The sequence below is a fragment of the Rana temporaria genome, chromosome 4 (genome assembly GCF_905171775.1).
Source record: "Rana temporaria chromosome 4, aRanTem1.1, whole genome shotgun sequence".
Taxonomy (NCBI): Eukaryota; Metazoa; Chordata; class Amphibia; order Anura; family Ranidae; genus Rana; species Rana temporaria.
In genome coordinates, this window is record NC_053492.1 from 481243206 (window position 1) to 481266530 (window position 23325).

At 51.3% G+C, this 23325-nt stretch overlaps 1 protein-coding gene across 1 annotated transcript in view; it reads right to left on the reverse strand.

The window, feature by feature from the left end:
- Positions 1-266: 266 nt before the first annotated feature.
- The window catches only part of PPP1CB (protein phosphatase 1 catalytic subunit beta), a gene marked incomplete at its 5' end in the record, with an annotated part of 38165 nt that continues 15106 nt past the window's right edge, over positions 267-23325 (reverse strand). The window contains 4 exon segments of the mRNA XM_040351867.1: positions 267-1084; positions 9898-10032; positions 11405-11556; positions 21251-21322. Coding sequence (XP_040207801.1) covers positions 980-1084; positions 9898-10032; positions 11405-11556; positions 21251-21322 — 464 coding nt within the window.

Here is a 23325-nt window from a genome sequence, read left to right on the forward strand (position 1 = left end):
TTCCTCATTACATGCTGTAATACACCGGAACTGAAAATGGGGGGGAGGGGGTTAGAGGTCGTAGGGGGGAAAGGTTAGAGGTCATGGAGGTGAACTGCCAACTACAGTGATGCTTTGGAACAGAATGTCAGTTAAAAAGAAAAAACAAACATTGAGTGAAGCCAAGAACACGCTGTGGACATTACTTTGGGGGGGGGGGAGGGGTATCGGCGGCGAAGGTGGGTTGGTTCTCCTGACATCGCCCTGTACGAAGCGCACACCATATGTACCAAGAAGAGTAATCTTTATTGTCAAAAGCAGGTAAAGAACCCCCCAAAGTGGTCGCTGGTCTAAAGTGAGACTGAAAGAGGGAAAAAAAAAACTAAACAAAAAACAGCCAAAGTGGAAAAAGCGAAAAATACCACAGAACACAACGGGTGATTTCTTATTTTTCTCTTAAAGGGGAAAAGTCAGAAATTACAACCAACACACTATTAAAAAAAAAATATATGATAAAAGCAGTGAGGCTTCAGGAGACAAATGGTCTAACCCCTTCAATGCCAGAGCGATCGGGAGCCACGCCCCCTCCCGCCAGAACATACATTAAAGTTTTGGGGGCTGGAAATGAAAGGGTTAATGAAACGCGTCGGCCACGGCGTGACAATGACAGACACTGCTTTGTGACCCTGGCCAGATTTTTTTGGGTCACGGGATTTGCAGGTTTCCTTTTTTTGGGGGGCTGGACTATGTTATGGAGGAGGAGTCTGCAGTGCCGTGGCGGGAGATGGGCGGGGTTTGTAGCGGTACGTTTCTATACTCGTATTTGGGGAGTGAAGCGCAGATTAAAACTCTGGAATCTTTTGTCTCGTGGAAGATAAACGCATGTGACATTTGTAAAGGAGGGTCAGAATGGCTGGGTGATGTTAAACAGTGCACACGTTTAATATAAGGTGGAGTCGTCTTTGTAGGGGGTTCGGGTCTTCGGAGGAGGGGATGCTCTTCACCTCTTCTTCGGCGGGTTCGCTGTCCGAGGGGGCGTCACTGGGCGGCCGGAGTTCAGCCCACCGTACTGGTACTTCGCTTTCTTTTCTGAAGGCTTCAAGATCTATGGAGAAAAAAATAAATAGATAAGAGGCCGTCGTCTTCCGCCCACGTGACTCCGAAATACATAAAGGGTTAAAGCCATAAATGAACTTCTACAGCAGCACTGTGCCGCATCGCACGGGTACTTCCTGGTTGTGGGCGTGAACCTCCCACTGCGATCATCCGCGGAAACCGCAGACTCCACGTTCAGCAACATCCGCCGCTCGTTAGGCAGGGAGCCAGCATGGTGGTCTACCTATATACAGGGGGGGGAAATATCGATCGTCTCCCCTGCAGATTGTTACATAGAAATGAAGGGTCTGTAATTTCTCTCATAGGAGTATTTTATATGATGGAGACAGAAGATCAACCAAAACTCCAGAGAGATCACATGATACAAATGTTATACATGGAGGAAAAATAGGATTTTTTGTACTCACCGTAAAATCCTTTTCTCTGAAGTCCATGGACGGACACAGCTCCTTAAATCTTGACAAGTGGGTTATGTTCCCTGTTTACAGGAGAGGACTAGGCAGAAACATGTTAAATAGTTAAATACATGTTACATTAACAGAGTTGAACAGCCCCGCCCAGGGGGCGGTCCCTCCAGACATAACCCTCCTCACTGCAGCTTGCAGCCTCAGTTCGTAACAAGCAGTACAAACCTAAAAAGGAGGGGTGGGAGCTGTGTCCGTCCATGGACTTCAGAGAAAAGGATTTTACGGTGAGTACAAAAAATCCTATTTTCTCTTATCGTCCATGGACGGACACAGCTCCTTAAATCTTGACAAGTGGGACGTCCCCAAGCAGTGTCAAAAAACGAGGGGTGGGAAATATATCAGTAAAAACAATTTTAACTTCACCCCAAAACAAGCAGAGCTCCTCAACGGAGGAGGTGCAACTTTAAACAGCCGCCGGCAAAAACTAGCGGCTGAAAAAAACATCATAAGATGCACTCACAGCAACCATGTAAATTCTGGAAAAAGCGTGAACGGACGAGCAAATCGCCGCCTCGCACACCTGTGAGACCGACGCATGATGTCGGGGAAAAAAAAAAAAAAACCCAGGAAGCACCAATTGCCCTGGTCGAAAGTGCCGTGACCGGAAAGGGGGGCCCGCCCTTAGGAGCATAGGCCTGTATGACGGCCTGCCCGATCCACCGAGAAATGGTGGTCGACGAGACCGCCAGGCCCTTTTGTGGACCAGACACCGACACAAAAGAGAGTCAGAAGCTCCGAAATGGAGCCGTAGTAGGCTGGTATACCCGCAAAGCGCGTACCACGCCTAAAGTATGAAAGGCCGAAACCTCCTTCGGAAGAAGGGAAGGTCGCGGGCGCACCATCACCTAATCCTTATGGGGGATCAAGCATGGCGGCTTGCAAGACAAGACCGCCAACTCAGAAACCCCTCTAACAGAGGTAAAGGCCACTAAAGGGGCCACCTTCTGAGATAGTGTCAAGAGAAAATCTCTCTGATGTTTCCAAAAGGAAGGTTCCTGAAGAACCGAGAGCACCAGAGTCAAAACTCATGGGGGAAGAGATGGGCCAAGAGGGGAAAGTATATGACAAACCCCTTGCACACAAAAAAAGGGGACCCACCAGGGAACGGGCCGCAAAAAGGCCACTAAAAGAACACAGCCAAGGCTGAAATCTGCCCCCAAACGGTGCTTTAAGCAATTTTTAGATCCAATCCAAGCTTTAAAAACAGCAGGACCCTGGACATTGAAAGTACGCCCGTGGACGTCACTCCATCCCTTCGCACCAAGAGAGGTGCGACGGTAGATCCTCCGGAAGAAGACTACGGTGCCCTGTTGAGATGACCGAGTCAGACAGACCCTGGTCACCTAAAGTCTGGCTTCCAATAACCATGTTAAGCAAGTCAGTGACTGTACAACAGGAGGAAGTATGGGACCTTGAGACAGGAACCTCCTGCCCTGGCAATCGCCAGGGTGCCTCCGCTACCAGGCGCCCGATATCAGCGTACCAAGGACGCCGAGAGTAATCTGGAGCGATTAGAATCATCGGGATCTCCTCAGCATCCACTCTGTGGAGCGGCCGAGGAAGCAACTACCATGGAGGAATGGCAAAAAATCACCGATACAGACCCCACAGGGCCACCAGCGCGACTGACGCGTCTGTACAAGATCACTAGACCTGGCCACTAACTGACACCCTTGCGGCGGAGACAAGCTGCCAGGAGATCCATGCCATGTGAGGCTCACCTCCTGCAAGGGAGCCGAAACACCCCAAGCACAAAGACCAGTCGCCCTGGTCCAGCATCTGGCGACTCCAGTAGTCTGCCTGCCGGCATACCTGATGGTAGACTGAAGCCACGGCCGTGGCGTTGTCCGGCTGAAACCAGATTGGTCGACCACAAGGAGAAGCATAGCCTGATCGCCTAAAATAGTAGGACAATGAACAGTAGACAGCACCTGGTATTCCCAGGCGGTCTTCCACCAGGCACTAGCCAGGCCCGACCCTGGGTAGCTACCGAGACCAGACACATTCAAGGAGGTGTGGTCATAGGTCCACGCAAGTCCAGCGACTCAGGGCCGACTGGACCCCCCAGTTTTGTGAACCTCCAGGTTCACAACCCGTGAGCTGGCATTCGTCGTAAACACCGACCACTGGAAGGAAGGAACAACTTCCCGGACCGAAGAGTCGGGAATCTCTGTCACCAACTCAGAGAGACTCTGACTAGGTGGCGCACAGGAATCTAATGATTTCAGAGACAAGAGATTTTTACCACCTGGACAGTAGTTCCACTGGAAAACCAGGGTGTGGAACTGGGAATACTGTACCACCTTGAAGTAGGCTACCCACAGACCATGAACCAGCAGGCGCCCGGAGAGAAGACCGATTGCGTGATGCCAATACCTTCTCCGCAGACTGAAGAGTCTGCAATTTCTCCAGGGGAAGAAGGACCTTTGCCACTGAGGAGTCTGGATCAACACTAGATACTCCAACGCTGAGTCGGAACCTAGCATGCCCATAATTTGAACCCTGGGTCGCACACATGTAGGGCAGGCTTGCTGCCACTGAGCTACACTTTCTGGCCTAAACGTTTAACATCCACCCGAATCTTCGGAGGGTCTGAATGGGAATAACCTATCCACTAGGTCGGAGACAGAAGCTGCTCTCAGAAGAAAGTCGTCAAAGTAGCCAATGAGGCAAAGCCTCGCTGTCCCAACAAAATTCAAATAAGTGCGAGCTCCTAGCTGAAAACCCATGGTGCTGACGCCAGATCAAAAGGGAGGGCCACATGCTGACAGAGACCCTTCTCTCATCACGAAGCACAGAAAAAAACACTGTGACATGTGCAAAACGGGACATGCATGTATGCGTCCCTGATGTCCGAGGACGTCAGGACATCCCCCGGATGAAGCGCAGCTACCACCGAACAAATGGATTCCATGCGGAACTACCCGACGTTCACAAAGGTATTTAGGGCCTGAGGCCCATAGAAAACCCCAAAACTCTCGTCCTGCAGGAAAGGTAAAATTACCTTGCAGCCTAGCAAATCCCACACTGCCCAAGGCAGACCGACGTGCCGGGAGGGGAAGACACAAGGACAGAACTTTGTTCTGTGGATAGGAGGAAACCCTATCTAGTACTCCGAAGAGACCACCTCGCAGACCCACTAGTCGTAGAGCAGGGAGGTTTCACTGAATTGTGAACCTGCAAGCCGCCCCTCCCACCTAGAGACAGGGAGGGAAGGCTATATACATTGGCAGGATTTGGGTGCCGGCGTGATCGGCTTATGCACCCAGGGACAGATTAGTCCCCCAGCTGGGCCTTTGACGGCCTGGGAGGGTTGCCCCTAAATAATACACACACATAGTGTGTATGTATATTATGTAGGTGTATGCACACATGTCTTTGGAGGAAACCGGAGTACCCGGAGGAAACCCACACAGACACAGGGAGCGACAATGCAAGCTCCAGGCAGATTGGCGTCAGTGTGCAGATTGGCGTCAGTGTGCAGATTCGAACCAATGACTCTTTTGCTGCCAAGTAATGGAGTTAAGCACTACACCACGGTGTGCATAAAACCATTCTGAAACAGACGCCCTGGATAACAAGGGCGCAGCATTCAATGAAGCATCACAGACCTATATGAGGCCCTGGACCAGCTGGTCCGCTAGGCTAATAACCTCAGGAGAGAGTCGGTGCTCCTCCACTGTCTGGTGCAAAATGCTCACTCTGTGAGTTGTATACAGCACTAGGGGTCAGGACTACTCCAAGATGGCCGCCGAGCGTTCAGAACGCGGCCACAGGAAAAAGGCCAGCACAATGTAAGCTGCGCCATAGCGTGGTTACGACAAAATGGGCGCCAATGGGAGTTTTCAATGTAATTGAAAAATCTCCCAAAAAAATAGCGCCAGCGACCACTGAGACCCCAGTGTAGTGGCCACAATAGGCCGCAAGCCAGACCCCAGCATGGTAAACATGGAACGGGTCAGTACTTCGGATCTTCTATCAGTCAGATCCATACAAGTAGGGGTTCCCGCCCGGCGGTGAGGGACTACAAAAGCCCTTAGTGGCTTTTCTCATTCCGCATCTCAGAAATTATCAAAGAAGGGCACAGAAGGAAAAAACCTACACAGCGGTCTGATTTGTGTGATCCAAAAAAGACCGAGCCCTCAGCGGAAACCCAGCTGCACTATGCAGCTTAGGAGAGTCCCTTGCAGCAGTAAAAAGCGCACCCATAAATGCCTTATTCTGCCTTTTTTTTTTTTTTTTTAACTAGGTACCTAGTCCATGGCTCCATAACAGAGCATTCCCCAGGGGATAACGGGGGAAGGGGGCACTCTTTTACCGCCCGCCCGCAGTCCACCCCCACCCTGGCACAAACTGTGTCCAGGACTAACAATAAAAACTGTGGGAATCACAGGTGCTAACACCTGCTGCCACCACCAGCATGTGGGGAAGGACACAGATACTGACTCCAATATTTACATATAGTGTGTATTATAATATGCACACCTGTCCATACAAATAAACAAAGGTTCCTAGAGCCCTATTCAGGGCCTCTCACCCACTTGCTGCGCTGACCAGGGGTAACCAGGGGACTCCCTCAGGAGGAGACTGCCCAGTGCTGCCTGTGAGAGGAAAAGAACCGTGAGGTAACTTTTGCAGGGACCTGTGTTTAAACAGGAAAAGCCTCCTAGGGCTGTTTTATTTAAGGACAAGTCACAGATACAGCATAAAAAGCAAAACCGTTACAGGTGTCACCAATCAGTCAGCGTCTGCTGAAGTATAATCATAAACATCTGTGCTCATCACAGGGCTTTTTACCTCACAGGAAAGCCCAATACAAAAAAGAAAAAACACAAGCCAGATAACACAATCCCCTCAGGAAGGCCCCCTCCCCCTGACAGCGGCAATGTTAGCAATGCAGCAAGGGAAAGGAGCAGGGAAGTAAGGGGAAGGGACCCCCGAACCCCAGGAATGCCCAGCTGTACCAACCCACCGAAGCAGGAGGGACTGTACTTACCCGTCCGAGCGAGGACTCGCTGACGCATTCCTGACAGACCTACAACCGCAATGGAGGTAGCTGTCGGCCCGGTCCACTGTGATTGAGACAACACCACAGCTCAGTCATATGTGGACCTCGGAGCAAAGCTCACCGGCCACCTCAGGAGTCATGGGGTATGGCGTGGCAGACCAAGCCTCTTTGCAAAGGTGTGCCCACGCTTGCTGGTCGGACTGAGTAGACTACAAGGATCTATAATATCCAGCCTGTCTCTCAGCCAACAGTTGAAAGAAGATTCTTCAAGAAAAAGTAAAGTAAAATAAAATAAAATTTCTCCTCAGGGCGCTGGGCCCAAAGGGAGCCATACGTCCTTCTCCTTTGCTAGGCAGAACGAAACTGAGGCTGCAAGCTGCAGTGAGGAGGGTTATGTCTGGAGGGACCGCCCCCTGGGCGGGGCTGTTCAACTCTGTTAATGTAACATGTATTTAACTATTTAACATGTTTCTGCCTAGTCCTCTCCTGTAAACAGGGAACATAACCCACTTGTCAAGATTTAAGGAGCTGTGTCCGTCCATGGACGATAAGAGAAATAAGTATTTGACCCCCTTAGTAGTTGGGGGAGGTTCCTTAGTAGTCGGGGGAGGTCCCTTAGTAGTCGGGGGAGGTTCCTTAGTAGTTGGGGGAGGTTCCTTAGTAGTCGGGGGAGGTCCCTTAGTAGTCGGGGGAGGTTCCATGTTGGGAAGCACAGAGGTCAGACGTTTCTTGTAGTTGGGGGAGGTTCCTTAGTAGTTGGGGGAGGTTCCTTAGTAGTTGGGGGAGGTTCCTTGTTGGGAAGCACAGAGGTCAGACGTTTCTTGTAGTTGGGGGAGGGTCCTTAGTAGTTGGGGGAGGTTCCTTAGTAGTTGGGGGAGGTTCCTTAGTAGTTGGGGGAGGTTCCTTGTTGGGAAGCACAGAGGTCAGACGTTTCTTGTAGTTGGGGGAGGGTCCTTGGTAGATGGGGGAGGTCCCTTGGTAGATGGGGGAGGTCCCTTGGTAGATGGGGGAGGTCCCTTGGTAGTTGGGGGAGGTTCCTTGGTAGTTGGGGGAGGTTCCTTGGTAGTTGGGGGAGGTTCCTTGGTAGTTGGGGGAGGTTCCTTGGTAGTTGGGGGAGGTTCCTTGGTAGTTGGGGGAGGTTCCTTGGTAGTTGGGGGAGGTTCCTTGTTGGGAAGCACAGAGGTCAGACGTTTCTTGTAGTTGGGGGAGGGTCCTTGGTAGATGGGGGAGGTTCCTTGGTAGTTGGGGGAGGTTCCTTGTTGGGAAGCACAGAGGTCAGACGTTTCTTGTAGTTGGTGATCAGGTCTCCACACATCTCAGGAGGGATTTTCTCTTCTTTACAGATCTTCTCTAAATCCTGAAGGTTTCTTGGCACCTCGAAGTTTCAGCTCCTCCTCCATACATTTTCTATAGGATTAAGGTCTGGAGACCGGCTAGGCCACTCCATCACCTTCATGTGACTTTGCCGCATTGAGGGGCCAATGGGCGGGGCCACGTATTGTAAGATCTTGGAGGAGAACCTTCTTCCCTCAGACAGAACACTGAAGATGGGTCATGGACGGGTCTTCCAGCATGACAATCACCCAAAACATATCGCCGAGGCAACAAAGGAGGGGCTCAAGAAGAAGCACATGAAGGTGATGGAGTGGCCTAGCCGGTCTCCAGACCTTAATCCTATAGAAAATGTATGGAGGAGGAGCTGAAACTTCGAGTTGCCAAGAAACCTTCAGGATTTAGAGAAGATCTGTAAAGAAGAGAAAATCCCTCCTGAGATGTGTGGAGACCCGATCACCAACTACAAGAAACGTCTGACCTCTGTGCTTCCCAACAAGGAACCTCCCCCAACTACTAAGGACCCTCCCCCAACTACAAGAAACGTCTGACCTCTGTGCTTCCCAACAAGGAACCTCCCCCAATACTAAGGAACCTCCCCCAACTACTAAGGAACCTCCCCCAACTACCAAGGGACCTCCCCCAACTACTAAGGAACCTCCCCCAACTACTAAGGAACCTCCCCCAACTACAAGAAACGTCTGACCTCTGTGCTTCCCAACAAGGAACCTCCCCCAACTACTAAGGAACCTCCCCCAACTACTAAGGGACCTCCCCCAACTACAAGAAACGTCTGACCTCTGTGCTTCCCAACAAGGAACCTCCCCCAACTACTAAGGAACCTCCCCCAACTACTGAGGAACCTCCCCCAACTACAAGAAACGTCTGACCTCTGTGCTTCCCAACAAGGAACCTCCCCCAACTACTGAGGAACCTCCCCCAACTACCAAGGGGGTCAAATACTTATTCTCCTCCATGTATAACATTTGTATCATGTGATCTCTCTGGAGTTTTGGTTGATATTCTGTCTCCATCGTATAAAATACACCTATGAGAGAAATTATAGACTTTTTATTGGATGTTTTATAGCATTTTTATATATTTTTTTTGTAGTTTTTAGTCTTTTGTTTATAGTGCAAAAATTTTAGCCGCAGAGGTGATCAAAACTCACCAAAAGAAAGCTCATTTGTGGGGCAAAAATTAAATCAATTATGTTTGTGTACAGTGTTGCATTACTGCGCAATTGTCAGTTAAAGTAGCACAGTGCCGTATCGCAAAAATGGCCTGGTCACGAGGGGGGGGGGGGGGGGGGGGGTTAAATCTTCCAGAGGTCAAGTGGCAAATCTATAAATGTTCTTTAAACCAGTCATAACTGGCTTCCCTTAGTTCACATGGCAGTGCCAGGGACCCGAAGACCGCAGAATAGCCCCCCCCTCCCCCCCGGGTGAGAACGGCGTGGGATCCCCGGACAGGGATTGATGGGCGCTGACAGTCTGAAGATCCTCCTGCTGGTTGTCATTTCACACACTAAGCCCCCATTCACACCTAGGCGTTTTGTCGCCTGTAGTGTGACGCCGCTGCCGCCAGAGGGATGAAAACACATTTCCCTCTATGGAGATGGTCACATCTCCACGCCTGCCGCCTGAAAACAAGTCCCGGACCTTTTTTTCAGGCGGCTTTCGGCGTTCGGCTAGGAGATGGGAACCATCTCCATAGAGGGTGTAATCTTGGGGCACATCTAGGCGGACAATACCGGCGTTTTGTCGCCGCAAATCGCGGTACAAAACGCTATTTGTACCGCGATTTGCGGCGACAAAACGCCGTGAATTTGTCTGCCTAGGTGTGAATGGGCTCTTAGGAGAAGTGATTTCCCCTCTAGATTGGTCATTGGGGGAGGGGTGAATTCTGAAGCGGTGGTGCTGCTCCCCTCACCCGGGGGGAAGGGAACGATTTGTAGTTCTTCTATAATAACAATTCATACGATCGTCTTCATACCTGGAAGGAGCACATCAAAGTCTCGTCCACGCTCATCATCCCTCCGGCGTTATCGAACTCCCCGCAGTAGTTCGGAGCGGAGAACAGCGTGACCAGCTGCCGCTTGGCAAAGAATTCATAACCATCTTCTACTACCTGGCAGAGGGAGGAGAGAGACAAACCGTCATTTCACCTCCGGGGAGGGGGGAGGGGAAGACAGAGATCAGACAAAATGTTTAACTTCTGAAGGACAGAACACAACAAGTCTTTTGTTAAAGTGATACTAAAAAACAAACATGTCATACTCGCTTCCACTGTGCGCTTTGCAGGGCCCATCCTAGGCAGGGTGCATTGCACCCAGGGGCCTGCAGAGGTGGGGGCGCCGAACATCCAACAGAAGCCCTCTCTGTGTCCATCAGAGAAGCCCCCCCCTCCCCCCCTCCCGGTCCCATGAAAAGTACTCTGCTTCTCTTCCTGTATTTTGTTTATTGTTATAAGAGATCATGTAAGGATCCCGGGGTAATGACTGGGGGAGCATCTCTGTGGTTGAGTCATTGCCATAGAAACATTTGTAAAGGGGAGGAGTTAGTAAAATGACGATGCCCATGTAGGGGGTCGCCAGAAATATTTCTGCACCCAGGCGCCTGTGATCCTAGGATCAGCCCTGGGGCTTCGTTTTGCACTGTGGCCCCCGAACGATGTCTTCCTGGGTCCGACGGCGGCTCCTCCCCACATTGAATAACCCCCAAGGAAAAGCGCTCTCCCCGGGGAGGGATAACCTTGCGGGCGCGCTCCCGAGTCCAGCATTTGGTGTCCATAGCCGCTGAATGCAGGACTCAGCCCCGCCCCCGTGTCATTGGATTTGATTGACAGCAGCAGGAGCCAATGGCTGCGCTGCCATCAGTCTATCCAATCAAGAGCCGAGAACCACGGGGCAAAGAGTGTCCTCGCCATGGGACATTCCAGGGCTCAGGCAAGTAAAACGGGGGATGGTGATTGGTCGAAGTTTTCACCTTAATGCATAGGATGTACGAGGGATTACAAGCCGTAAGTGCAAAAAAAAAAAAAAAAAAAAAAACAACACACACACAGCCCAACCCCCCCACCCACCAAATGCTGCAGTACAAAAAATAAAAAATAAAAACAGTGAGCTTCCAACTTCCTGTTTTATCTGACCCCCCCACCTCTGGTGACCTCAAATCCCAAGTAGTGTTGCCAGAGCCGCGTTCTCTTCTGGGGACAGAACTCCTCCCTCTTCTCCATAAGATGGGGGGGAGGGGTATTCTGCGGTCCGGCGGGCAGCGCTGACAATACTGGTTGGGATTTCAGTACAGCGAAGGCGGCACAATGTTGGAAACTTCCAGCAAGGATGGTGGGACCCCCTCAATGGTCGTAGACCCGGAACAGTGCGGAGATCTCTTCAGGTATGACTGATCCTGGGTCACCCCCCCCCCGGTACATTACATGGGATTAACGCAGTAACATGATTCGGCCAATCAGAATGGGCAGCGCGGCGACGGAAACCTACCTGATGAGCTCGACAAATCAGATCCAAGTCGTGTCGATTCAGGAATTTGCTGACGACGTCTGCGCCGAACGTGAAGGAGACGCCGCGGTCGTTCTCCCCCCAGCCTTGTACGTCTTTATCGGGGTCCGACCACAACAAGTCACACAGCAAACCTGAGGAAGGAGAAGGAGGAGAGAAAACCGCAATGGTCAGAAAAAAGAGAAGATTCAAAAAAATATTAAATACAAAACAATTGAAGCGTACACCCGGAAAAACATCTCTGTACAACCAGATTCTCCCCTCCCCCTGCCGCGCTTCTCTAACCTTGAGTTAAATAAAATTCCATGCGTTAAAAATCTACATTTTGTTTTTCCTAGAAATTAATAAACCCCTCCCCTAAAAATAAAATACATATTTTCTGAAAGTGGAGACCCTGGGGAATAAAATAGTGGATTTTTTGTTTTAATGTCTCACGATATTTGTGCAGCTATTTACCAAACGCACGTCGTTTCTGGGGTCATTACTTGGAGGCGATTGGATGTTCCCCATGCAAGGTGCTTCCTACAGCGACAGCCCCCCTCCCCCTCAGAGCCTGGGAACCGCGAGCATCACAGGCAGGTGGGGGGGGGGGGGGCATATTTTGAAGGCCTCAAAAAAGCGATTGGGCAGCTATTAGAAAGTCTGTTGCCGTTGTTCTGTAGACAAGGGCCCCCCCATGAAGTAGTGCTCGGGATGAACTGCGCATGCACCGTACGTCATAGCGCAAACTGTACTTTGGATTTGCCAATCAGCTGGGCAATCATGGCGCATGCGCACCTCGTAGGAGGTATCCCTCGATGGGAGATACCATTTCACAGCCACAACGTAAACCTAAACAAACAGCGGGGAAACCGGACCATCAGCACCCGATAAAGCCGCCCCGCAAGAGGGAGGCACTATGTGAGAACTACAGTCCCCCCCCCCCCCCGCAAAACGATGCGCACTTACATCCTGGTCAGGTCACTGCAGCTGATCGGCAACCCAGCTGGAGTGTGGCTCCGTCCTGCACATGTGTGGGCACTATTCGATGGGGAGGGGGGGGGGGGGGGCACTATTCCATGGGGGGGGGGGGCACTATTTGATGGGGGGGCCCCACTTCGACAGAACACCGGTACCAAGCTCAGGGCTGCAGTAAGCTTGCTTTAACCCATTGACTGCCATTTATCACACGTACCTTGGCAGACAAGAGGTTAACACACCAAGTAGTGAGCCTCCTCTGAAATCCCAGGCAGTGTCATCAGAGCTTCATTGCTGAACAATAAAACACCTCCCCCTCTCCTAGTCTTCATCACAGAAGGGGGAAGGGGTTCTGATGTTCAATATGGGAGATCCCTCCTACTTCCAGCATTCCTCACATTTGTAGCAAATTGTTTCCGAGTTCAGCCGAGCTGTCCAAGTACTTCCGAGGCTCTACGGCACCCCCCCACCTCTGGCCATAAGCGGTATTGCATGCAATAGAAGTCAATGTGGAACGAATGATCTTCATTTCCATTGAATTCTATGGGGAAACTCGCTTTGATATGCGAGTACTTTGGATTACAGTGGAACCTCGGACTGCGAGTAACACGGGTAAAGAGCGTTTCGCAATATGAGCATTTTCTTTTTTTAAACCTTGACTCGGTCTGCAAGTGCTGTCTCACAAAAACAAGCAGGATTCAAGCCACAGCGGTATGCAGTACCGAATTTGGCCTGAGGTACGGGGGCGCCAGAGCCAAATCGGAAATGCGCCTTTCCAAGGGTTTTCCAAGTTCAGCCGAGCTGTCCGAGTATTTCCGAGGCTCTACAGCGCCCCACCTCTAGCCACATGTGGTATTGCATGCAATAGAAGTCAATGTGGAACAAATCATCTCCATTTCCATTGACTTCTATGGGGAAACTTGCTTTGGTATGCGAGTGCTTTGGATTACAAGCATTCTCCTGGAACAGATTATTCTCGTAATCCGAGATTTCACTAATGTTTTTTTGCAGGTTTATACACTTGCCTCGGTGATATTGCATCTGTCCCCCCAGTGCCTCTGCACTGAGAACTGAGCGATCACCGATGCCCGGTTCTCACAGCTCCCCGAGCAGAGAGCTGGAGACTGTCAGTCAGCGGCTCTCCTCCTCACTCATTGGAGCGCTGAGCTGTGGAGGGGAGCGGCCGTCTCAGGCCGACACTGGTATCAGTCCAGGCAGCTGATGGATCCAGACTGTCAGGATGACGTGGTGCCTGGACCGACTCCTGTGATGTCAGTATAGAGCGGACTTCAGTCAGTGCTGAAAACGGGTCACAGGAGTGCAAAACCAATTCCACTCCTGTGACCGAGGAGAATCCCGGCCAACAAGCTCAGGCTGTCCTTTAAGGCAAGATGAAAGACCTTCACATTTTTAATCCAGTGAGGGATCCAGGAAATCTCTCACCTTTGGAAAGGCCAAAAGTCCAACTAAGGGATTGGGCAACACAGAAAACAATCACCGAGCGACCCAAACCAGAAACTGGACAACCTGCAGCTCAACGAGCCTCCTGAAGGACCCAACGTGTCACCAGATGGGTCTAGACTACAGAGGTCGGGGTCATCGAAAGGCATGCTGGAAGGTTTTTCACATTTGGGGGTGTCAGGAAGAAAAAAATAAAACCAAAAAGGCAGGACACCCCGACTGGCCTCTGCAGCCTGTTCCCGCCCAGGACTGAGGCCAAGGATCTCCAGCCTCCAATACTTCTCCCGAGCTGGAAGAGAGAAGACGGCTCTGGAACGCCCCACAGGGGGGGGATGTCGGGATGGTTGCCCACAAAAGGAAAAAAGCGAAGGTATGGCAACAACCCCTCCCCCTGCACCTTGGGAGAGCATAGCGGGACCTGGGTTCCCAAGTGGTGCTTCCACCAGGGTGGAGGAAACAATGGAGGAGGCCGTGGTGGAAGTGTCCTGCTTAAGTTTGTGTTTGCTGGGCAAACAGATGGAGCTCCGCTTTCTCCAGGTGTCGTCCTGAAAGATTGGGGGGGGGGGGGGGGGTGAAATTGACCTGGTGTTGTGTCAAGAAGTGCCCCCCATCAAATAGTGGCCGCACATGCGCAGGGCGGAGCTGCACTTCAGCCGGGGTTGCCGATCAGCCGGAGTGACGTGACCAGGGAGCAAACGCACATCGTAGGAGTCATCTCTCGATCGGAGATACTATTTCACAAGCACAATTCAAACCTACACAAACAGCGGGTCCCTCGCCACCCTCCAGCATCTGAGGACTACAGTCCCCCCCCCCGCTGTTTGTAGAGGTTTATATTGTGCCTTTGAAATGGTATCTCCCATCGAGAGATGCCTCCTACGATGTGCGCATGCGCCATGGTTACAGCAGCCCAGCAGTTGTGCTATGACGTACGGCGCATGCGCCGTCTAGAGGGGAGCAAAACATAGCAACCCGAAGTGAACATTATTCCCCCTCCTCCGATCTGAATACTGTAAGCCGAAATGGGATTGGCTGCTCCGAGTTATCTTGTTCAGCCCCCCCCCCCCCCCCCCAGCCAAGACAATCTGCATGGAGTTTGCATGTTCTTCCCTGTGCGTTTCCTCCGGGGACTCTCCTGTACTCTCACATGCCAGACGCAGAAAGAACTGACTGTTCCCATCTTCAGTGAGAGGAAAGTGGCCTGCAGCACATCGCGCCCCCCTCCCCCCCCGGATTCCAGGCGTTGCACAATGTGCGGTGTTCAGAACACCAGGCAGATGTTGTAACCGAGCCGCTGCTGGGCGCCGATCCAGAGGATTGTTTATAGTGAAGCTCAGACCAGCTGTGACATGAATGTGTGGATCTTCCCATCCCATAATATTAAGCAGCCGACACCTGACTGGCCAAGAGGGGCGACAACATTATGCAGCCGGATGGGAAAAACCTACTGACGCACTTATGTCCTTTTGCTTTCATAAACAGGTACTGTGGAACCTCGGATTGGGAACATTGCGGTTTATGAGCCATACAAAAAATGTTTTGTATATATGTGTATGTATGTATATATATATATATATATATACACACACACACACACACACACACACACACACACACACACACACACAGGATTCAAGCCGCTGGAGTGTGCAGTACTGCATGTGGCCAGAGGAGCGGCGGCACCAAAGATGCTCAGAGACCCCCGAGTGTCTCTGGCGCCCCCGCACCTCTGGCCACATGCAGTACTGCATAGACAAGCAGTGGAACGGATTATCCGAGTTTCCATTATTTCCTATGGGGAAACTCACTTTGATATGCGAGTGCTTTGGATTACAAGCATTCTTCTTGAGCCAATTATACTCGTAATCCGAGGTATTACAGTTGCAGGACGACCGATATATCGGCCGATATTTTGTGTTTTTTTAAGAAATTGGCATCGGCCGATTATTATGTACAAAAAGGCCGATTGTGAGGGATCAGAGGCTGGGGCGTGCTGGGTGGAAATCCCCGCCCACTGTCTATTCTAAACGGCTGCTATCACAGCTGCTGTCTGTTTTTCCCCAGTGGAGGAAGTCGGCAGCAGCGGCCGCCGATTGGCTGTTACTCGCTGCGCTGCATTCTGGGGTTTGTAGTGTGGAGGCAGAGGCGAGGTGCGCAGCATGTCAGGGGACGAATGGATCCGTCTTTGGCCAGGCGAGGGGGCGGAATGGAGCTGGGAGCGCTCCGCTGGTGGGCACTGATGAGGTGGCAGACTGGCAGTGAATGACACTGAAGAGCTGTACTGTCTGGCGGGCACTGATGAGGTGGGCACCGATCGTGCCCACCAGTGCAGATTAACAGGCGCTGAACTGGGGGGCACTAATGAGGTGGCACTTACAGGCGCTGAACTGGTGGGCACTGACAGGCTCCACTGGTGGGCACTGATAAGGTGGAACTGATGGGCTGCACTGGTGGGTACCAATGGATACTATGGGCACTAACAGGCTGCACCCCATCTCTCCATCCTAAATAACCTCCTCCCCACCCTAGATTTTCTGAGATAAGGGGGGGAATCGGCCTAAAATATCAACAACATATATCGCCCATTGGCCTCCCCGATTTCTAAATATCGGATTCGGCCAGAGAAAAGCCCTCATCAGTTAACCTCTAATTACTGTAATTGGATTTTGTAGACTGGACTGAGTTCTAGGAGATCCAACAGTTATTAGAGGAGAAGTTCACCTTTCAAAATAAATCAATCAATGCACACATTTTTATTCAGCAGTCTGCAGAACGGGTGCAACGTCAGGCTCCTCCCACAGAGGTCTGCCGCTACCTCCTGACACTGAACTGCAGGGAGATCATCAACGCCCTCATTGAGAACTACAAGACGTCTGCCGCCGTGGAGATGGTACTTGTAGTTTAGTCATTCACAGATCTGCGTGAATGATGAATTTGTGTGGGAGGAGCCCTGCACAGCTGTGCCGTTTTTAAATAGTGAGGGGGGGGGGCAGGCCCCTGTCTTCTTTCATGAGGGATAATTGGGGGGGTTGCAGGCAGGTGCTTCTTGGTAACAGGTGAAAGTCATTGGCTCCTGCTGCTGTCAATTACAGCGCAAGAGAAGAAAGCAGGGCTGGTGTGTCTATAGAAGCACACAGCTTGGCTTGGGATTGAGCTTGTACAAGTGCCCCCCACATGCTATGGCAGCACTCGGAGAAGAGGCAAAACCAAGAGCACTGGTGGGGGGGACCCCAGAAAAGGAGGATTAGAGCCAATCTGTGCAAAACTATTGGGACAGAGCAGGTAGAACATGTTATTTGTATAATAATAATAATAATTATAAATAATAATAATAATAAAATAATAAATAAGTATTCACAAAGATGGGGGGGGGGGGTGTCCCTCATGTCCTCTGTGGAAAGCGGTCACTTACCACGGTCCCCGGAGGAAGGTGGGTGATCAGGCGACAATAATTGGTAACAAGTTCAGTTACTGACGTTTATATATGAACTTCGGTCAGCAAGCGGTTAAAATTGAGTCCTTCAGATTTATTGGCGGCACGTCTGAAGAACAAACGATTTCCTCTTCTCAGGAATAAGGAAACGTTCCAGCCCACCGCGCGATCGATAATCCGCCTTCCAGGTTCATTCCAGAATAACAACAAGCAATATGCAAAGTACAGGAGCCGCAGCCAAGCCACCCTTTCATTGGCCGGTCCGATCCTCCCGCTAGAAATTTCTGTACTCAGAAGATCCATAATGTTTCCTCTTATCACTTTGCTGAACAAGCCTGAAAAAAATAATATCCCCTCCCCCGCCAGTCTGAGAGGTCACATCGGCTCGCCGCGGTCTCAGCGTCATGTTTTGCTCACCCGCCATCTGACAGCCCTGTACTGAACACGTCGCGAGGAAGACAGGCGGCCCGCAGAGACGGGTGCACAGAAAATCGCACAGCGGAGGGTTTGCACTCGCTGGCCGGGGCTCAGGAGGCGTCGGGGGGGGTCTCTGCACAGCAGCAGAATTTGGCTGCAGTTGTTGGGAGGAAATTTCCGTGTCAAACATTAAGGGGTAGATTCACGTAGGGAGCGCGTATTTGTGTGCGGGCGCAACGTATCCTATTTACATTACGCCTCCGCAACTTTGACAGGCAAGTGCAGTATTCACAAAGCAAAGTTGCGGCGGCGTAGTGTAAATAGGCCGGCGTAAGCCCGCCTAATTCAAATGTGGAACATGTGGGCGTGTTTTATGTTAATTTATTGTGACCCCACGTAAATGACGCTTTTTCCGAACGACGCATGCGCCGTCCGTGAAAGTATCCCAGTGCGCATGCTCCAAATTAACCTGCAAAAAGCCAATGCTTTCGACGTGAACGTAAATGACGCCCAGCCCTATTCGCTAATGACTTACGCAAATGACGTAATCAACGGAAAATTTGACGCTGGCCCGACGTCCATACTTAAAATTGGCTGCGCCTCATATCGCAGGGGTAACTTTACGCCGGCGCATCTGTACTGCGACGGCCGGGCGTACGTTCGTGAATAGGCGTATCTAGACGATTTACATATTCTAGGCGTAAATCAGCGTACACGCCCCTAGCGGCCAGCATAAATATGCAGTTAAGATACGACGGCGTAGGCGACTTACGCTGGTCGTATCTTAGACAAATTCTGGCGTATCTGATTCTTTGAATCAGGCGACAAGATACGACGCCTCAGAGAGATACGACGCCTCAGAGAGATACGACGCCTCAGAGAGATACGACGCCTCAGAGAGATACGACGCCTCAGAGATACGACGCCTCAGAGAGATACGACGCCTCAGAGAGATACGACGCCTCAGAGAGATACGACGCCTCAGAGAGATACGACGCCTCAGAGAGATACGACGCCTCAGAGAGATACGACGCCTCAGAGAGATACGACGCCTCAGAGAGATACGACGCCTCAGAGAGATACGACGCCTCAGAGATACGACGCCTCAGAGATATACGACGCCTCAGAGATATACGACGCCTCAGAGATATACGACGCCTCAGAGATATACGACGCCTCAGAGATATACGACGCCTCAGAGAGATACGACGCCTCAGAGAGATACGACGCCTCAGAGAGATACGACGCCTCAGAGAGATACGACGCCTCAGAGAGATACGACGCCTCAGAGAGATACGACGCCTCAGAGAGATACGACGCCTCAGAGAGATACGACGCCTCAGAGATACGACGCCTCAGAGATACGACGCCTCAGAGATACGACGCCTCAGAGATACGACGCCTCAGAGATACGACGCCTCAGACTCAGATACGCCATCGTATCTCCTACCTGAATCTGGCCCTAAATCTCTTTCCACATGGCTGAGGTCACAGAAACCTTCACAGCGCCGAACACAACTGCCCGATATTTATCGCCATTCAACTCTTCATCAGCCAAGGTCATTGAAGCCAAGATGTCCGGCAGTCCGTACCCCCCCCTCCCCCGACTAACCCAACGACCAATCCGAGTACCTTTTAGAAAGCTTATATCTGCTCCACCTCTTCAATAAATTTTTCATTATTGCAGCATCTTTTTTTTTTTTTTAATATTAACTACTAGCCGACCAGCCACCGTCATTATACGGCGGCAGGTTGGCTCTTCTGGGCGAGAGCCCGTAGCTATACGTCCGCTCCTCGAGCGGCCACTAGGGGCACGTGCCCCCCGCGCGCCCCCGACTCCCGTGCGTGTGCCCGGCGGGCTCGATCGCCGCTGGGCACCCGCGATTGCTCGTTACAGAGCGGGGACCGGGAGCTGTGGGTGTAAACACACAGCTCCCGGTCCTGTCAGCGGGGGAAATGCTGATCTTCTGTTCATACAATGTATGAACAGAGGATCAGTGTTTCCCCTAGTGAGGCCACACCCCCCCCCACAGTAAGAACACACCCAGGGAACATTCTTAACCCCTTCCCCGCCCCCTAGTGTTAACCCCTTCACTGCCAGTGGCATTTTTATAGTAATCCAATGCATTTTTATAGCACTGATCGCTGTATAAATGACAATGGTCCCAAAAATGTGTCAAAAGTGTTCGAAGTGTCCGCCATAATGTCGCAGTACCGAAAAAAAAAAAAAAAAAAAAAAAAAAAAAAAAAAAAAATCGCTGATCGCCGCCATTACTAGTAAAAAAAAATATATTAATAAAAATGCCATAAAAATACCCCCTATTTTGTAAACGCTATAACTTTTGCGCAAACCAATCGATAAACGCTTATTGCGATTTTTTTTAACGAAAAATAGGTAGAAGAATACGTATCGGCCTAAACTGAGGAAAAAAATTTTTTTTTATATATTTTTGGGGGATATTTATTATAGCAAAAAGTAAAAAATATTATATTTTTTCAAAATTGTCGCTCTATTTTTGTTTATAGCGCAAAAAATAAAAACCGCAGAGGTGATAAAATACCACCAAAAGAAAGCTCTATTTGTGGGGAAAAAAGGACGCCAATTTTGTTTGGGTGCCACGTCGCACAACCGCGCAATTGTCAGTTAAAGCGACGCAGTGCCCGAATCGCAAAAAGTGCTCTGGTCTTTGACCAGCAATATGGTCCGGGGGGTAAGTGGTTAAAATTGTATCAGACATTAAATACTGTAACCAGTATTAAAGCCCAACTGCACATTTAACCCCTTAGCCGCGACCATGGCTTTCAGGGGTTATACAGCTGCAGGCATCACCCCGGTACTGTGTTTATTGCCGCTCGGCTGTTATACTGGGGGGGGTTCATAACAGGGCCAATGAGAGCTGGAGGGGGGGGGGGGGGGTGTGTAAATCCAGGAAGTGAACAGGCAGCAGCTTCAGTGGAGGAAGATTTCTGCAACATATTTAATCACAGTATATATAAAAATATGCAAAGTGGTTGGAGGGAAGCTTCAGAATGGCAAAGATGTTTTTATTACAAATGAAGTGAGCAGACTGTAGTTCCTCTATAAGCTGCGTTTTTACTGCCCTTACAGCCCCCTCAGCTGCTCTCCCCCTTTCCCTGGGGGTGGAGACATGTCATGGCGTTGGTTTTGTTTTAATGGCTGTTTCAAGGAATTTTACCCCCCCGGTACACTGGGCAGGCGCAGCACACGTTGAGCACGACCCATTCAAGTAAAATGGGGCCGTTCTGCAAGTGCGATGAAAGCGCACACAATGCACGTGGTTGTGGTGGATTATTGCGGAGTTCAAGGTTATAAAGAGACCGAGAAACCCAACTAACCACCAAATACTCTCTGAAGATCAATCCAAAAGCAGATCACTCTTCAGAGAGCAATGCTAGTGTGGATGAGCCCCGTAAGGGGATGACTTTGGGTTCCATCTGAACCGGGTTCAGTCCCAAACCAGAAATTGGTTGTATTGCTGGGCCAATGAGCTGTGAGCAGACTGCCCCTCCCCCGCAGTATACAAAGGGTGAGCACTTACCTGTGTCGGGGACGTCTGTGGGCCGCATGATTCTGCGGATCTGTTCCATGGACTGCAGATCAGGAGAAAGTCCTGCAAAATAAATCACAAGAAACACAAATATGAGAATTCAATTATTTTCATCAAAATAAAAATTTCATCAAAAGATCTGAATATAAAATTCAGGGAAACAATGTAGATGAATGGCGGTCACAACCCGGACCGACCCCTCCTACAACCCAGACCGACCCCTCCTACAACCCAGACCGACCCCTCCTACAACCCAGACCGACCCCTCCTACAACCCAGACCGACCCCTCCTACAACCCAGACCGACCCCTCCTACAACCCAGACCGACCCCTCCTACAACCCAGACCGACCCCTCCTACAACCCAGACCGACCCCTCCTACAACCCAGACCGACCCCTCCTACAACCCAGACCGACCCCTCCTACAACCCAGACCGACTCCTCCTACAACCCAGACCGACCCCCCTCCTACAACCCAGACCGACCCCCCTCCTACAACCCAGACCGACCCCTCCTACAACCCAGACCGACCCCTCCTACAACCCAGACCGACCCCTCCTACAACCCAGACCGACCCCTCCTACAACCCAGACCGACCCCTCCTACAACCCAGACCGACCCCTCCTACAACCCAGACCGACTCCTCCTACAACCCAGACCGACCCCTCCTACAACCCAGACCGACCCCTCCTACAACCCAGACCGACCCCTCCTACAACCCAGACCGACCCCTCCTACAACCCAGACCGACCCCTCCTACAACCCAGACCGACCCCTCCTACAACCCAGACCGACTCCTCCTACAACCCAGACCGACCCCTCCTACAACCCAGACCGACCCCTCCTACAACCCAGACCGACCCCTCCTACAACCCAGACCGACCCCTCCTACAACCCAGACCGACCCCTCCTACAACCCAGACCGACCCCTCCTACAACCCAGACCGACCCCTCCTACAACCCAGACCGACCCCTCCTACAACCCAGACCGACCCCTCCTACAACCCAGACCGACTCCTCCTACAACCCAGACCGACCCCTCCTACAACCCAGACCGACCGACCCCTCCTACAACCCAGACCGACCCCTCCTACAACCCAGACCGACCCCTCCTACAACCCAGACCGACCCCTCCTACAACCCAGACCGACCCCTCCTACAACCCGGACCGACCCCTCCTACAACCCGGACCGACCCCTCCTACAACCCGGACCGACCCCTCCTACAACCCGGACCGACCCCTCCTACAACCCGGACCGACCCCTCCTACAACCCGGACCGACCCCTCCTACAACCCGGACCGACCCCTCCTACAACCCGACCGACTCCTCCTACAACCCAGACCGACTCCTCCTACAACCCAGACCGACTCCTCCTACAACCCAGACCGACTCCTCCTACAACCCAGACCGACTCCTCCTACAACCCAGACCGACTCCTCCTACAACCCAGACCGACTCCTCCTACAACCCAGACCGACCCCTCCTACAACCCAGACCGACTCCTCCTACAACCCAGACCGACCCCTCCTACAACCACCAGATGTACAGCCAATCGGTGCCTCTTATATCTAATGGGGAGATCTCATCACCCTACACAGGATGAGGCCGACCACGACACGTGGCAGAGGGGTTCAATGTAAAATTAACCCCCCCCCCCTATTCTGGATGGAGTAAAGGAGGGTTAGAACCCCCGTCAGTTTTGCCATTGGGAAGATTTCCCCGGACTTGGGGGTACACAGAACACAGAGGGGGGCGTATCCCCCAGACAGAAATAAATACCTGCCAGGGGGTCTCATACCCCCCAAAAATTCCATTAGTTACTCAAACGTTTGAAATCTGAAATGATCATTTTGATACAATTTTTTCCACGCAGAATCTTCTCAACACAAAACGATACTTTCCACATTCCAGCCGCTGAGGACTTCCTGGTACCAATATATAGCCGCTTTCATTGGCTGAGATGAGATGACATCACTCGTGTACATGCATGGGGGAGGGGCTAGGGGGTCTCCTGCATTCAAAACCTGCCTGTTCCCTTCATTTTCTTTAAATGTAAAGTTCAAG